The 17228-nt window shown below is 45.6% G+C and overlaps 1 protein-coding gene across 3 annotated transcripts in view; it reads right to left on the bottom strand.

Annotated features, from left to right (window-relative positions):
- The window catches only part of RPH3A (rabphilin 3A), a 96983-nt gene that overhangs the window by 43535 nt on the left and 36220 nt on the right, over positions 1-17228 (bottom strand). Inside the window, exons 4-5 of one of the 3 annotated variants that reach the window (XM_027124633.1) lie at positions 13937-13948; positions 5438-5584 (exon numbers count right to left, since the gene is read on the bottom strand). In XM_027124633.1, the coding sequence (XP_026980434.1) occupies positions 5438-5584; positions 13937-13948 (159 nt within the window). The remainder of the gene's footprint in view (positions 1-5437; positions 5585-13936; positions 13949-17228) is intronic. The other 2 variants (XM_027124634.1, XM_027124635.1) reach the window with 2 other exon arrangements.

The raw sequence follows: 17228 nt of genomic DNA, 5'->3' as shown, positions 1-17228 counted from the left end.
TGGATGACTATGTCTATAATATCAGGATACCCCAGGAGTTCTACCCACAGAATGTCTAGGACTCCAAGTCAAAAAACAAAAAAAAGGGGCGGGGCGGTAGGGGAATCTTCCTTTGGAAAGAGGAGACTATGATCTGGTTTACTGTCAGCTTGTCAAACCACAGGAAAGATGCCTACCTAATTAGATGTAGCAAATTCCAATCATTATTACTCACTTCTCCCCCTGTCCACATTTTGGAAAAATTCTGTGCCAAAACTATAGGGGATGGTGGAACTGGGATGGGGAGGTGATAGCAATCCAACAGATTCTGTCAACGACAGGTCTCTCTGTGTCTCTTTCACTTCCTCCTCCATCACAGTGTCTGGACACCAAGGTTAATGCCAAATCCTAATTACTTCTTTGGGCCCATCTGTTGAGGGATGTTGACCTCAAATGGAAGCCACCAAGCTGCCTGTCCCCTTGCGGGCAGAATACATGAGTAATGCCTTTGAGAGGCTCTGGATAGAAAGAAATATGATAAAGACATGGAGGAACCTACCACTGGGAAACAAAACAAAAACAAAACCCGCACACACAAATTTCCCCAAATGTTTAATTCCATATTTAATATGTTTTAAAAGTCCTGTGGACACCCCCTGGGTGTCCGTTCAATTTACAAAGGCCCTTTGCACTCTCTGGAGTAGCACTCAGCAGCCTTGTTTGTATAGCCTGGCACCTCTGGCCACAGCTGATTGGATGAGGGGCAGCACTCAGGGTGACCTGGACCAATCAGAGTTCCTTCCCCGGGAATTTGGAATTAGGACTAAGAAGAAATATAACAACTAGGAAGGTATAGTATGAGATTATATTTTCTAAGATGTGGGATGAGAAGCAGACCTTTCATGAGACTAGGCTGTGTTCCTGCCCTTGGATCCCTTGAGATACCTCTGAATCCTTATATTAAATTTCCCTTTTGCCTAATGGGGTACAGTCTCCAAAGATGACCACCATTAACATCTTCCTTCCCTGGATGCATAAGTCATTCTTCCAGGAGGAGATGGGATCTATTTCTCCTCTCTAATAGATTGCAGTGGAGCGATGCCTTACCAGTTCTAGGCCTAGCTGTTAAGAATCCTGGAGACTTCCATCCTTGCTCTCTTGGGAGTCAGCTGCCATGTAAAGGAGCTTGGGCCAGACTACTGAATAAGGAAAGATTCCGTGGAGAGAGAGGGGCCATGCAGAGTGCACTGAGGCACAGACAAAGGATTGGAGCTTTCCTGGCCCTTCCAGTCCAACCCAGCCACCCACTGAATGCAGTTGAGTGAGTGACCCCAGGCTATGCCACATGGAGCAAAAATCAACCTAGCAGAGCCCTGTCTAAATTCTTAACCCACAGAATTATGAAAAAGAGTATACTACTGATGCTTGTAGTCAGTAAGTTTTGGGTGGTTTGTTATGCAGTGATAGATAACCGAAACCACCTAGCTGGAACTAATTCCTTTTCTTGCAAGCCAAGTGTCCTCACTAGTATAGAAAATCTACAGCAATCAGGTCATGCAAAATAAATTCTGAGATCCCACTTAGCCTTGAATAAGGGATGTGGGGCAAAATGAGGCTCTTTAATGAGTTTCCCTTCTGACCATCAGCTTTCCTTCTGGGGGTGCTGAAGAGAGCAGAGCTTGGTTGTGGGCTGAGTTACCACTCAGTGAAGGTTTAGACACCACCTTGGGCAAAAGCAGAGGCTCCAAGGTGAGAACCAACTCTGGTCCACTGTATCATCTGGTGCTCCCTGGGGCAGAAACTCTAGCAAAACTGCCCCAGGGAGGCAGCACCTCCTGGGACGCCTTAGGGTGATTCTCCCAGGGAACTCTCCATGGCCTTAGGACCATGGAGACCAGTTCTGGCAGCTTTGGAGGTACAAACAGGTTAATAAGATCACTGGGAAGGAATCACTGGGCCAGCACGGAAGGGATTCTAGCTTGTAGCTCCCCAAATGCCCCCTCCAAACCTGAGCTTTAAAAATGTCCATGTCCTGCAAAGTCTAAGAATTTGAGGCCACACCTTCAGGAAAGATACCTAATAGTTTAGAACATCGTTCTGAGAGCCAGACAGACAGGGACATATATCTTAGCTCTGTGTGACCTTGGACAAGTGACCTAACCTTTCTAAGCCTCAGTTTCCTCACCTGCAAAATAGCACCTACTTGATAGGGTCGAGAGGAGCAGTTAATGAGTTAAATCCATATGAAGTTTTTAGGTTTGATGTTTGGCACATAGTAAGTGCTCAATCACTAAATGGTACCCATTTATAATGATTGTTTACTATGTAAACGATGACTTCACGTGTCTCCCAGATGACTGTTCGGTAATAGAAAAGAAAACTCAGCATCACAGAGCTGGTGTCTAGACCCAGAAGGGGACACAGCTACATCTGCAGTTTTAACACTTAGAAGAGCCAGAAGGAGCTCATTTGCTCTGAGAGGTGCAGCCAACCACAGGGTACAGGGTCCTTCACCAGACACCCCCAAATACTGTAGAGTCGGATCAGGAAGGATCCTGAGACTCAGACTGACCCGCCTCACTGGACAAGTGGAGAACTGAAGCCCCCAAGGCTCATCAACTGAGCCTCAGGTTCTGGAGGGGGAGCCCTGATGGCGCCCCATTTTCAGTCTCGATCCGTGTCTGATATGTCTCTCTCCTTTCATCTGACTTTACTCTGATCCTCTCCCAGGGAAGTGTGAGTAGAACAGGAATGAGGGCAGGTTCAAGGTCATAAGACACAAATAGCATGGGCTTGCCTCTGGCCATGCTACCAGCAAGGGCTGGCAGCTGGAAGGGAGCAGGGGAAAGGGCCTCAGCCAGAATCTTCTAGGACTATCCTCCCCTTTCCGGCAGAAAACATACTCTCTCAGCAAAGGGACACTCTGTCACCATGGGCTTGGCCCCAGCTTCCCTGGAAGGCTCTGAAATCTCCTTCAGGGGAAGCCAGGGACTTGCCAAACAGGAGTCTCGGGCATGATTCTAGAACGGAGACCTTGGCCAGTGTAAAAAAATAAGTTTCCTCAGCAAATTTGTCATTAATGATTGTCACCATTAACTGAGCATGCACTCTGTGCCAGGTACCACGATAATCTTTTGAATGTGAATTAAACATTCCCTGGGACACGTGTGCTAACGTTATCCCCATTTTGCAGCTGAGGAGGAGGTAAAGTGCCTTATCTAAGGTCACACAGGGAGTAAGTGGCAGAGCTGGAATTTGAAGCCAGGTCTCTCTGACTCTGGGGTCCCAGGGATTAACCACTGTGCTCTCCCACCATGTCACCAGGTCAGGCAATGTGGCAGGACATGGGGGACAAGGCAGGGAACCCATCAGCCCTGTTCTAGAATGTTCAAGCCAGAATCCGCTCAGTCCACAGAGATCCCCTTAACTTTACACCCAAAGGCAGCCTAGTGGCCACGCTTGCACAATGTAGCCAGCACCTCTGGCCACAGTTAACAAGGACAGAATCTGATATAAACATAAGGCAGCCAATCATAGTGTCTTCCCTGGGAATATGGACCCTGGACTACAAAATTCTAAGCTCTCCAGCCTCTTGTTCACAGGAGATGCAGAAAGAAATTGGGGGGCAGCATTGTCTACCATGTTCACTCACTCACTCACCAAATATTTTACTGAACACCTCCTGTGTACTAGGACTGGGGATTCTGTGGCAAACAAAACAGGCAAAAATCTCTACACTCAGGAATCTTATAATCTAACGGGGAGAGAGAGATAATCAATGTATAAAATTCAAAGTTAGCTAGTGGAAAGTGCTCCGCAGGAAAAAGGCTGGAAATTCTTGCTTCCAAGCAAGAATTTAACATCTATATTCTTCCTTCCTGCAAGGCTGAGGCTCCTTGTTGGCTGAAGTGAACACACACACACACACACACACACACACACTCCCACACTCACTTACACACATGCTCACAGACCTCCCACCTGGACAACTCCTCACTCCTGATGTATCTTTTAAAAAGCAAAATAAAAACTCAACCCTATAAGCAGACCCCTCAAGACCCATCCCTTTAGCAACCTACTGAGGAACCTGACGGAGGGCCGAGCACAAAGCTGACTCCGCCTGTGCCAGGTTATTTGTCATTTGTCAACGGCACCTCTGATCTCCCCAGCCCACTCTGAATAAAATGATCTGCAGAGGCTCAAATCAAAGGCACCCACTTCCTGTGTGTTCACAGCATCATTTTCCATCCAAGAATCTTGTTAACCTCCCACTGAGTGGCTGGGTAGGGAGATCAAAGGGCACCCCAGTGCCCAAACCAGTTGTAAGCAGTTGGCAAAGGCTGCCCCTTGGAAGAAAGGTCTGGGGAAGGGGTGGCATCTCAGCAGCTCCTCCCATTTCCCATTTGAGGTTCAGTCTTAGAGGATGCCTTGGTGGCCTCCCTGCATCCTAGCAGTGGAAGTTTCCACCCACGCCAAGAGCCCCCCCCACCATACATACGCTCACTCTCCTCTTCTCCCAGACACTCCTCCCCTCTCACTTCCCCACTCCACCCTTCCCAAGCCCACGCACAGAGCCCTCCCTCTCTCTCTAACACTGTCCTGGCTCACTGATACTCTGACACACACACCTTCTTACATCCCATACATGTTTTTTGTTACCTCTGCCCTCCAAACCCCACTTTTTCCCTTCCTCCTACCATTCATTAAGCATGAAGTACGACCAGGCCTGGTCCAGGAACCATACAAGCATCATTTCACTTACTCCTTACAACAATCCTGTGGGACTATTCCTTTTATTTCTCCCATTCTACAAGTGAGCAAACTGAGGCTCAGAGGGTGAAGCAACATGGCCCAGGATCCACAGCCGGCAAGTGGGGGAGCTGTGATGGAAGCCGAGTTCTTAGAGTCCAGACCCAACCTCTGCTACCTCGCTCTCATGCTGGCCTCCCTTCAGGATGGATTTCTCCAATTCTCTCCTATAATTCGTTTCAGATGTGCTCTCTCTTTCACGCACTGTCTCATTGACATACACTTCCTCCCCCTTACTTCACCCTCGGCTATCGTTCTGGCACCTACATGGCCAATGTCTCTAGAACATATTCCTATGCAGCTGGAATGGGTATGACACCTGTGCTCACACACGCGTCTCCAGCCTTCAGAGACAATCTCCCATCCCCCTCTCAGAAGATCCTCCCTTCTCCACCTTTAATGCACCCCCAGCCCAGAAGCCCCTCCCCAGCCAGCCCCCAGCCCACTCTCTCCCCTGTTCTCTTTTCTGTCTTCCAGCTCTCGCAGCTCATGCACCAAGGATTCCAGTTCTGCCTGAGCGGGTGGCTTGGCACATCACAGGTCACAAACCCCGAGGGCAGCCCTGCCCCACCACAGCGCACCCGCCCTGAGCAGCACAGCCTCCTGGCGTCTCTGGCTCTCAGGCCGGATGCGCGGCGTCAGGCCTCACCCGATGCGCTCCTGCTCCAGCTCTTCCATCTTCTCAGCACGAGCAATCACCCTGTTGATGATCTCCTTCTCCTCATCTGTCAGCTCTTCCTGCTTCCTCCCTCTGTCTGCCTGACCACTGGGGTGAACAGACCATCCCGTCTGGAGCCTGAAAGGCAATATAGGAAGGTGTGAGGCTGCAGACAAAGTCAGCAGTTGCAGAGTGGTGGTTGGGCTCTAGCTCCTGGAGTCTGGTAAACTTCAGTTCAAATCCCTGCTGGGAGACCCTGGGTAAAAGAATCCAATCTCTCAGAGCCTCAGTTTGCTCATCTGTACAACAGGACACACATACCTCCCCCCTCATAAGGTTCTGATGAGTTTATTAAGTGCTTAGCACATGGCAGACACTCTGGAAGTAGCATTTGCAGGAAGTTCAGGGAAACCTGGAGGATAATGGTGTTCTCAGGAAAAGAATCTCAACAGTAGACTTCTACAGCAGGAGCAGAAACAATTCTGGGAGGCTGGTCTGAGGCCCTGGATCCCAGGTTGACGCCAGGCCCTGTCTGGCACAAATACATTTGGTGTAGGCCACAGAGTCCTTAAAAAAAAGTTTAAACTAGTGGTCAACTAGTTTTATAAAAATCTCTTGATTTCACATAAACATCTAGCCCTCCTGCCTCCAAAGCTCCTATAGCATTTTGGGTTCCATCCTGTGCTCTCCTTGATCTTTTTTTTTAAAATAAAAAAAGCAAATACTGATGTAGCACCTACTGGCTGCCCACATTTTCTCATTTAATCCTCACAACATTTCCACAAGGCAGGACTGTTATTGTCTATTTTCTGGTGAGGAGACATTAGACCACTTGCCCAAGGTCACATGGCTGGAAGTGGCAGAGGTGGAATTCGGACCTGGGCAGCCTGCACACTTAACCTCCACAGTACGGAGAGAACTGAACGCTGCAGAGGATCAGAGGCTGCTGGGTAGAGAGCTAACGCTGTGGTCTATGGCAAAGTACAGACCTCGGACCTTATCTCCTTGGGCGATGCACCCCAGGGCACTGAGGGGCATTGCCCAAGTGGAATGCAGGGTTCAACACCACTAGAAATTCTTGTCCCTGTTGGGGCAAAAATCAGTAACTATGAATCCCCTGGAGCCAGCACCCCATTAGCTGCCAGCCTCTATTACTTCCACTGCTCTAATCACGTCAGCAGGCATGAAATTCCCTTTTGACACTCAAAGTTGGAAATTAAAGGCCCCATCTTCCTCCCTGCTCCCGTCTCTTCTTCCATCCTCCCACCTTAGTTCGTTTGTTCAGAAGAGCACAGAAGGAAGAGTTTGAAAGCAATGGAAGCAGATGTCTTGGGGGCAAGTCTTGTTGCGAGAAAGGGAAGGAGGGGGTAGCCTGGGGAAATTCTGGTGGAAACACATCTTGCCTTGGATCAGGGGCCTCTGATCCAGGGGATGAACAAACGCTAAACATACTCAAATCCCCTTCCCCAAACCCTCCAATGGCTTCTCATTGATTTAGAATAAAACCCAGGACTACATAGAGGTTGTGGTTGCACAATGTGGTGAATGTGCTTAAATGCCACTGAAGTGTGCACTTTAAAACGGTTAATTGCATGTTAAGTGAATTTTACCTTAATAAAAGTAAAACTTAGTTTCTTGCCTATCTGCAAAGTCCTACCCAATCTGTGCTTTACCTGACTCTCCATCCTTTTCGCCCCCTCTCACTACACTCCAGCTGTACTGGCCTCCCTGCTCAATCTTGAACACTGAAACCTTGTTTTTGTTTCAGGGCCTTTGCACTTGCTGTCCCGGCTTCCAGGATGACTTATCTCCCCAGATCTCCCCCTTCTCATCATTCAGGTCTCAGCTCAAATGTCAGCCTTTCAGAGAGGTCTTCCTTGAGCTCTCATTGCCCAGGTTCACTTGTATCCATCACTAACTGAAATTATCTTTTGAAAGAAGTTTGTTGTTTACCTGTTTGTTGCCTCTCTCCCCCCAACTGAACGTAGGATTCCAGGAGGACAGGGACCCTGTCTGGGTCACTATCATTTCAATGGCATTTAGAATAGTGTCTGAGGGTAAGCACAGAAAGAGTTTTTGAATAAGACACAATACCTTATGGCCAAAAGGGATGATAAATGTCTGATTATAAGTGTGACCCACAGCAAGACTGAAGCAACAGAAGTCACTTATTCTAGGGGACCAAGGAGTGCGCCCTGAGGGAGTGACATCTACTCTGAGACCCTGAAGAGGATTTACTGTGATGCTGGTGGAGCTTAAATTTGGGACCCTTTGTTAGCACAGGCACCTTCCAAGGCCCTGGGAAGAGCTCTCGTAATGATCATCTGTCCTGAAAATTTTGTAAAAGAGAGATATTTTTGTCTTCTTTATTTTGAAGAGGGCTCTCCTAAATTACATAAACTGCAGGCTGCAGAAAGGTATGGCTGGCTCCTACTGAGACCTCAGAGATAAACTAGAGTTGGCGAGAGGAAGGCAGAGGAAGAAACTGAGCCTGACAGAGAAATGGTCTTTGCAAAGGCCTGGAGTTGAGAGAGTGGGCAGTGTGCTTGAGGAGGTGAAGGAAGATCAATATGGTAGCCAGCCTACAAGATGCTCGCCAAGGATCTCTGCCCCCTGGTATTCACACCCTCCCTGTGCCATCCCCTCCCACACAGAATCCCAGCTGGTCCTGTGTGACCAGCTAAATACAATGGGAGTGACCGTGGGTGACTTCCAAGGCTAGGTCACAAGAGACATTGCAACTTCTGCCTTGGTGTCTTGGGTCATGCAGTCTAGGGGAAGTCAGATGCCATGTCATGAGGACACTCAAACATCCCTGTGGAGAGGCCCATGTGGAGAGGAATTAAGGTCCCTGCCAACAGCCAGCACCTAACGTGCCAGCTGTGTGATCCTCTAGCCCTTGTCGAGCCCTTATATGGCTGCAGCCCCAGCTGACGTAAGACTACAACTGTGCCAGACCCACCCAGCCAAGCCACTCTCAAATATCTACCAACAAAAACTGCAAGAAGTAGTAAGTAGTTTCTGTTGTTTAAGCCACTACGTTTGATATGATTTGTTCTGCAGCATTAGATAACTGGAAAAATCAGTCCAGCTGGAGGATAGAGACAGGGTGGCACAAAGCCCCATTGATATTGTCTGTGTTCATTTTCGACTGCTACATAACACGTTATTACAAACTTAGGGGCTTTACACAACACACATTTATTATCTCACAGTTTCCATGTCAGAAGTCCAGGCATGGCTTAACTGGGTCCTCTGCTCAGCATCTCACAAGGCTGCAATCAGTCGTCAGCTGGGTTGGGTTCTCATCCTGAGCCTTTCTGGGGAAGAATCAGCTTCCAGGCAAATTTGAGTTATTGGCAGAATTCATTTCCTGGCAGCCATGTGACCTAGGACCCCAGCTTTTTGTTGGCTATTAGGAGGAAGTCACCTCCATGTCTTGGAGGCAGCCTGCAATTCCTAACCAAGCAGACTTCTCCAACTTCATCCTGTGGGCCACTTCCTTCATCAAGTATACAAGGTGACTCTCAAGCTCCGGTCAAATGAGACAGGGTCTTATATAACATGATGTAATCACAAGGGTGATGTTCCATCCTGTTTGTCATATTCTATAGGTTAGAAACACATCCCAGGTCCTGCACGCACTCAAGGCGAGGAGGTTACACAAAGGCATGAGGGCCACTGAGGATCACCTGAAAGCCCATCTGGCACAGCCTCCCTACAGGGGTCTTTCAGCCTTGCTTGAATGCTCCCCGTGATGAAGACCTCACTCTCTCATTAGGAGTCTATGCCATTCTGTTGGAAAGATCTTCCTTACAGTGTGCTAATATCCCTCAGCCTGATGTTTCTTCCCATTAACTGTAAAGGATACATTGGACTCCTGCATAATGAAGACCACCCATCCTTCCCGAAGAGCCTTAGTTATAACCTCATCCAGCCACCTCCCCAGGTCCCTCTGGTTTTCCGTGGAAATGGATGCCTCAACTGCCCCTATTCTTCCTTCCTTCATCCCTTCTTTTCTTCCTTCATTCTCTTCTGATCGCCACCTCCATTTATTTCCTGCCTCTACAAAGTAGCTCAGTGACCAAGACAGAGCACAGGTGAGATGCTGGGCCTCAGACCCAGTGGAGACCCTTTCAAGGGCACATTCCCACAGCTCACAGTCTGGTCATGGGTATGGTCAGCCATGGGTCAGACCTGAAGCCAATGCCTCTCACCCCACCACACAACTCGCTGGAATCAGAATGCACAGGAAATGCACGGCTGCAGAAAGATAAGCAGGAATGGGGGTCCACAGGAGGCCTGCCTAGGATAATTGTCTCCATCTGCAGATGAGCAGAAGGCCTGCTAGAGGCTGCCAGCACCTCTGCAGACCCCCATCCTCTGCTCAAAAACACGCAGTTGACAAACAGTTCATCTAGTGTTTGAAAATGTCACTGATTGGTCTCAGTGGGGACTCGAAAGCCTCCTGTGGATTTTCATGTTTTAATCCCAAAAGTAAACAGAGGGAAAGGAGATGGTTTTTCAAACCAAAGCCTTTGCTCTCAAGGGAGAAAATGGGCTTGTCTGGGCCTCCTCTGGGCTGGAGAACACTGTGAGCATGGGGGCCTTAGGAATGCTCCTGTGACAGGACGGTGGCACCCTTGCCAAGGGCCTCTGGGCACAGGATTCCAGCTCCACGTCCTTAAGACCAGAGTCCAGTGTTGGGACCTCGTTAAAAACCAAAGGTGGAGACTAAAGTGTTGCCTCCTTGGACAAGTTACTCAGAGCATTGTATCCAGTCCAGTAAATACCCAGAGGGCCTACTGTGCACCAACTTGAGCCCTCCTTGACCTGGCGGGGTTTAAGATTGGAATCCTGGACCTGTGGCTTATTAGCAGTGTGTACTAGGGCCCTGAGACACTCTGAATGTCAGTTTCCAGATCTGCTAAGTGGGAATGATTTCATGTCTGTTTCCTGCGGGGACCTTCAGAGGCTACTCCTGACCCTCAGTAGCTGCATGAGGAGTGACCCCTGGCTTACTGGCTGAGACAGGGCGAAGAGGGCTGGCCCATCTCTGCTCTCGTTCACATACCTAGGACAATGCTTCCTGGAGAATCACTGAAGGGCACCTGCCTCCTATTTCCCCAAACTGTCTAAGCCATGGTTTTCAAACTATTGTCTGTAGTTCCCTGGAGGGATCTCAAAGGGCTGCAGGTGAGTGGGTCGTAGATGGACAGAGTGGGCAGGGAACCAGGCCCTCCATCCTCATGTCAGCCCAGATGGCAGTGCTGGGTTCCCAACACTAGCAAAGCAAGGATGCCAGTTTTAAAAAAAAGAGAGTGAGAGAAAAATTTTTTTTAAGAATTTAATCTTTGATATTTAATAAAATCATGAGATATAGTTTATTACATTGGTGACCTCAATACTTCACCCTTCTAAGTATCCATGCCCTTTGCCATGCGACTTTGAAATTGATCTCACCAAAAGGTCTGGGTCTTTCTCCCTACCCCTTGAATCCTGCTTGGACTATGGCTTACTTTGGCCAATAAAACACAGGGGAGAGATGTTGTGCCATCTGGGGCTAAGCCTGCAAAAGCCTTGTGTGTTTCTACTTACTCTCTGACTCTCTGTCATCACCATGACAAAAAGCTCAGGACCGCCTGTTGGAGGATGAGAGGCATGTGGATCAGAGCTGAGTCACTCCAGCCACAGCCATCCTAGATCAGACAACCCTTTGATACATGAGAAAGCCCAGCCAAGATCAGCAGAGCCACCAGCTGAGCCCAGGTCCCTGAGAATAAATCATCGTTTTTCTATCCCACTGAGTTTTAAGGTGGTTTGTTACACAGCAAAAGATAACTGACACACTATCTACTGTGGCAACAAAAAAGTGAAGCTTGTTAAACTCCCTACTTTACAGTTTGGTATTATTTTAACTTACAGTTGCACGGTGGTATGTTTAATGCTTTCAGCCATGACAGGTCTTTATCCATCGCCACTCTTTATCTGTCTTATATATTTAGCTTCTGAATAAAACAGTATTCAAAGAAAGAATTTTGCTGCTAATAGAAGTCTAAAGATCACTGCAGTTGACCTGCTCATCTTCCAGATGCTTGACACTCAGAAGAGGGAAGAGAATTGCCAAGAAATTCTCTTGTGTGGGGAGAATATGGTCAGAGGCTCGAGACACCAGCATTCTGGACGTGCTTCATCTGTGACCTGAATGTACTTGTTTAGGTGCATCTAGAGATGGTCAGAAGGAACTCTCTCAACAAACTAGCACCAGTGGCCTCTAACACAAAAGGAAATTAGTCCTGACTGCAGGTGGAAGCCCCTCACAGATGTTTCCCCCTAAAATACTGCAAAAGGCAGATTCCCAGCTCCTTCCTGCCTCCCACCTTGATTCTTCATTTCATGCACACAACAGTCACATAATAAATACCCACTGGATGTCTCTATTAATATATTATAACTCCCAAAAGGAGTGGGATGATGGAAATGCTGTCAGGGCACGAAGGCTCTGAAGCATTGAACAGCGGTGCTGTGCAGAAAATTAATCCTTTTTCTTTCCTTTCTTCTTATCCCCTCCCTTCCCCCAGGATGCCGACAGAAGCAGGTGTCAGCAGGAAGTCTCTTTACAGCTCAGTGAATGAGATTTTAATGAATCCTGAAGGGGAGAGTGTGGAAGGAGGGGCATCCACACCACAAAACACTTTACATAAGCCCTGCTGGTAAAAAGGCCCTTTTTGATGAAATTTACCCCTAACAGACTAAAGAGGGTGCCAAAAGGATGCTGTGGTTCCCCAACTCCCTTCAGAAAGCTAAGGGGATCTCGGGCTCCTGGTAATCTTTTAAGCCAGACTGAGTGCCATTCAGCTTTTCTAAAATCCCATGCTCTCTCTCCTATTTGGACTTTGCACATGCTGTTCCCTTACCTGGAACTCCTCTGTCTCTTCTTTATCTTGTACCTCCTTTACATGGTCTCAGCTTACACATTACTTCTTCCAGGAAGCTCTCCCATCATGACCCCAAAATTTGGTTAGGTGCCCATCATTGTGCTCCCTTGGCCGCTGTGATTCTGCTATTATAGCTCCTTGCACTATAAAGTGTATTTGTTGGTGACTGACTATTTGTTTGTAAACCCTTCTAGACATCCCCACTCAGACTTTGGCTAACCTTGTATTCTTGGTGCTTAGCACAGTGCATGATATGTGTTTGTTAATGAAGGAAGGAAGGGAGGGAGGGAGAAAGGGGAGAGGAGAGGAGAGGAGGGAGAGGATGAAGGAAGGAGGGAAGGAGGATGGACACACACCCTACCTTTCAGCTTTCAGCATTCAGGAAGCCTGAAGCACTTGGGACCCTCTGAAGTCTTGAACTTCTCTCTTGTGATGTTCATATTTATAATCGCACAAAATCTCAGCATCTCTCCCTAGCATGTCTGAATGATATGCTCACAATATTCATAAAGAGACCAAAATCTTACCAGCCAACACAGAGACTGTAGAACACACACCATACATATATGCATGCACACACAATGTATACATACAAGGTATATATATATAAAATACACACAAGGGTAAAGCAAGGTTGTGATCCACACCTTCCTCTGATTTTGGTGCTTTACGGTTTACAAAGCTTTCCCATGCATCTCATTTGACCGGACCACCTCCCAGTGAAGGTGGAAGGGCAGGGTTAACATACCCACATTATGGCCAGGGCTCAAGGAGGTGAAGGGCAGTGCCCCAAGGCCACACTGACATTGAGTCCCAGAGCAGGACTCAGACCTGGGTGTTCTGAGGCTAGACTCGGTGCTCTGGCTGTGGCTCTGTGAACACTTCCCCATCAAGGGGAAGGTAAAAATGACCTCCCATAGTTTCCCAATGTGTACACACAACCAAAGTCCCATCTGCTTTGCAGCCTGACTGTTCATTTGTTAGACCCAGCATCCAATCTGTCATGCATATTTAGGAAATGAATCCAATTTAAAACAAAAGTTATGAGCAAAGATAGGACCTCTGAGTCAAAGGCATTTCACTGGGAAATCAGGCTGACCTTCCATGATGTGACAGAGACCATGTGTATAGCACATAACTTCCCACAAGCTCTGTTCTACTCATCATCATCTTTGATTAATGATAGTAGTCATTTGAGTTAATATTTTCTTTAAATAAAAACAGTGTTCCCAGGCAAAATGTTGCAGAAACAGAGGCACAGGGCGGTTAATAAGCTTGCCGAATCCCACTAATTGCTAACAAAAATTAAATTGAGGGCTCTCCCAAGGAATATTTTCCAACCTTTTACCAAGATTTTTTTTTTGAAATTTCATATTTTTCTTTATCAAGAGGGGTATGTGTTTTTTTTAACAACTTGAATTTGTTTTTAGATATGTAAAACATGCTAGTTCCTTTTTGAACCATCTCTCTTCATCTATCTTTAAAGCCACTTTAATCAGAAAAGAGATAAAATTCAGTCTGCAGAAAAATAAAAGTATTACAAAATACTCACTGTTCTTTATCACTGAAGGAAGGCAAAGAAAGGAGAGAAAGAACAAAATGAATAAAGTTAGGGGAAAAAATCTCTTAACAATATCAACACTGCCTGGATGCCACAACCACACAGTTCTGTTTAAATCACAATGACCTACTTCCATTTGTTATCAGTCATTATTATCTTATTCCAGCACATCTAAAACAAGGCTGCAGCAATGTAGGGTTGTATGAGCCACAGCCTTGATTAAAATGACCAATCAGTTCAGCTTATTAATTAACCAATCTGATCATTTATGTATTTGAATAATGTTTTTTGGCACTAAAAAGGAATCACTTAATGATGATAACATTCTTGGTTTCTGTTGTTTCAAACACTGAGGGATAAGGAGCACTCTGAGGTAGGCAATGAGCCCTGAACCGTGACTGGATCATCCGAAAGCAGAACTCGCAGTGCCCCAGTTTGGGGAAGCAAGTCCTTCCACTCTAAAAAGGAGACCAGGCTCTTCACTTATTAGACATGCTACCATAGGCAGGTCACATCTCCTCTTTGTGCCTCAGTTTCCACCTCTGATCTCTGGCACTCTCAGGCTTGCAGACTTGAAAACTATAGAGAAGTATCAACTATTGGAGACCAGCATTTCTCCGCATGTATCCCCAACATAGATAGCTGAAGCCCTGTCCTACCGATGCAAGAAACAGATACATTCACTTCTTTCAAACACAACCACAACTGCGTTCCAAACACCATCGTTAGATTCAAGGAGGCTGAGAGAAATCACAAAGGGAGTAAAGAGTATCTGGTTAGCCAGCAGTTAATTAAGACTAGATTTCTTAATTTACTGGAGAAAGACATTTGAAGCGTCTGCATTAGCACATCATCACTGCTGCAGACTAGATAGCATGTGTGATGACTATAATTCACCCATTAGCATTTATTGGAAAATAATTTTAACATCTGAAGAAAACGCAGTAGCAATCAAGCCAGCCGGATGCATTCAGAATGCCAAGATGTTTCACAGGAGCCCAGAAGCACTTTAATGAAACTGCATCCAGACTGTTTGAATAATTCTAATTTAATTGTAAGGCAAATTGTTTGGCTTCATATTGACTAAAGTAAACTCTTATGTATGGGGTTTTAATTAACTGACATTTCTTAAATAAAATAAATATTTTACCCCATCCACCTTCAGGCAACTGTTTATCTTACAGAGACAATTTTTGGCTGATGGAATATTGTCTGCCAAGTAAGGTTGGCTTCAAGAGGACATCATGGGGAGGGCTTGGAAACTAGAAGTTTCCTTTCAAAAAGGAAACCAACAGAGTTCAATAATGTCTTCAAAACTATAAAACTTGTATAACTAGAGGAGGTTTTAGGTAGAAGTAGTAAATAGACAGGGACTTTTGCTTCAAGAATATGAGGGCACTAAATATTCCAAAAGACCCTAGGATTGTTAGAAAATAAGGGAATTCTCCAACAACCCTCCTACTTCGAAACAAATAAACAAAACAGACTTCATCAAAATAAAAAAACTTTTCCTCTTCAAGACTCTGTTATGAAAAAGAAAATGCAAGTCATAGACCAAGAAACATATGTGCAAAATGTGTCTCCAGCAGAGGACTTTTATCTACAACACATGAAAAAAAGCTTAGAAAATTTAATAACAGGAAGATAAATGACCCAGTTTTTAAATGGACAAAGTATTTGAACAGACACTTTAACAAAGAGGTTATACGAATGGCAAAATTACAAAAGAAGACAATCAACATCATTAGTCATTAGGGAAGTGCAAATTAAAATCACAAAACTAATACCACTATGCACACATTAGAATGGTTAAAATGGAAAAGACTAATCATATCAAGTGTTGGTGAGGAGGAAGAGAGATGGAACTCTTGTACACTTCTGGTGGAAACTTAAAGTGGTACAACCAATTTGGAAAACGGGCAGTTTTTTAAAAAGTTAAACATACACCTACTATACATACCACTGAGACATTCTACTCCTAAGTATTTACTCAAGAGAAATGAAAGTATATGTTTATACAAATTTTATTTGTACTAGCCCCAAACTGGAAACAACCCAAATGTTCATCAATAGGTGAACGGATAAACAAATTGTGGTATATCCACACAATGAAATACTATTTAGCAATATAAAGGAATAAACTATTGATATGAAAAACAATATGGACGGATCATGAGATAATTATGCGAAGTGAAAGAAGACATCTCTCAAAAAGGGAGTACATACTGAATGATTCCATTTATAGAAATTCTAAAAAATGCAAACTAATTTATAGTTACAGAAAGAAGATTAGTAATTACTTAGGGATGGGTGGGGAGAGGGAGGGGCAGAAAGGAGAGACTGCAAAGGGGAATGAGTATGCACATATGTGTAAAAATGATCAAACTGTACTTTAAATGTGTACTATTAGAGGTAAATCAATTATACCCCTTTATGAGGCAATTTTTTAAAAAAGAAAAAGAAAACCCAGCAAACTGAATCCAGAACAGGGAGCTGTGAGCAGTAAGCCAATGTAAAAAGCAGCATTATGTTCCAGAGGCTGACTCTGAGCTCCTAACAAGGTGAGGAAGCTGAATCTGAGACCCCCACTTTGAGCTAGGACCCTCTAAGGGAGCTCAGGTCACATCCTGGGTGAGCAGCACACCTGATTCCTGGCAGAAGCAAGTGCAAATCTCTCTGAGGAAAATATTCCCATGGTAGATCCCCAGGATTCTCACAGATTGAGCTAACAATAAAAATTACCAAGCGTTTAAAAAATAAGACCTTTGAGTGAAAATCTGCAGGGATGATAAACAATAGACTTAGACTGTAAAGGTCTTCAGGCAGTGGTGTGCTGGTAAATGTTTAACAGTTGAACCTCTGGAGAAAAAGCCCCACTGTGGCTGATTTCAAGTACCTATATGATGTCACTAAATGCAGAACTGGGAGGAAACATGCAGTAATGTACTATTATATAGTATTTCACCATACAGGTATCATAGGCACAAATAACATGGAGACTAACAAAACATAGTAAAATAATTAAGAAGTGATGGGGCAGAACAGGAATAAAGACGCAAACATAGAGAATGGACTTGAGGACATGGGGAGGGGGAAGGGTAAGCTGGGACGAAATGAGAGAATGGCATGGACATATATACACTACCAAATGTAAAATAGATAGCTAGTGGGAAGCAGCACAGGGAGATCAGCTCGGTGCTTCGTGACCACCCAGAGGGGTGGATAGGGAGGATGGGAGGGAGACGCAAGAGGGAGGAGATATGGGGATATATGCATAGCTGAT

This window comes from Aethalodelphis obliquidens, unplaced genomic scaffold (assembly GCF_003676395.1).
Source record: "Aethalodelphis obliquidens isolate GAN/ISIS:26980383/991018 unplaced genomic scaffold, ASM367639v1 scaffold28, whole genome shotgun sequence".
Lineage (NCBI taxonomy): Eukaryota > Metazoa > Chordata > Mammalia > Artiodactyla > Delphinidae > Aethalodelphis > Aethalodelphis obliquidens.
The sequence above is the reverse complement of the archived record's forward strand: the minus strand, read 5'-3'. Positions and strand labels throughout refer to the sequence as shown.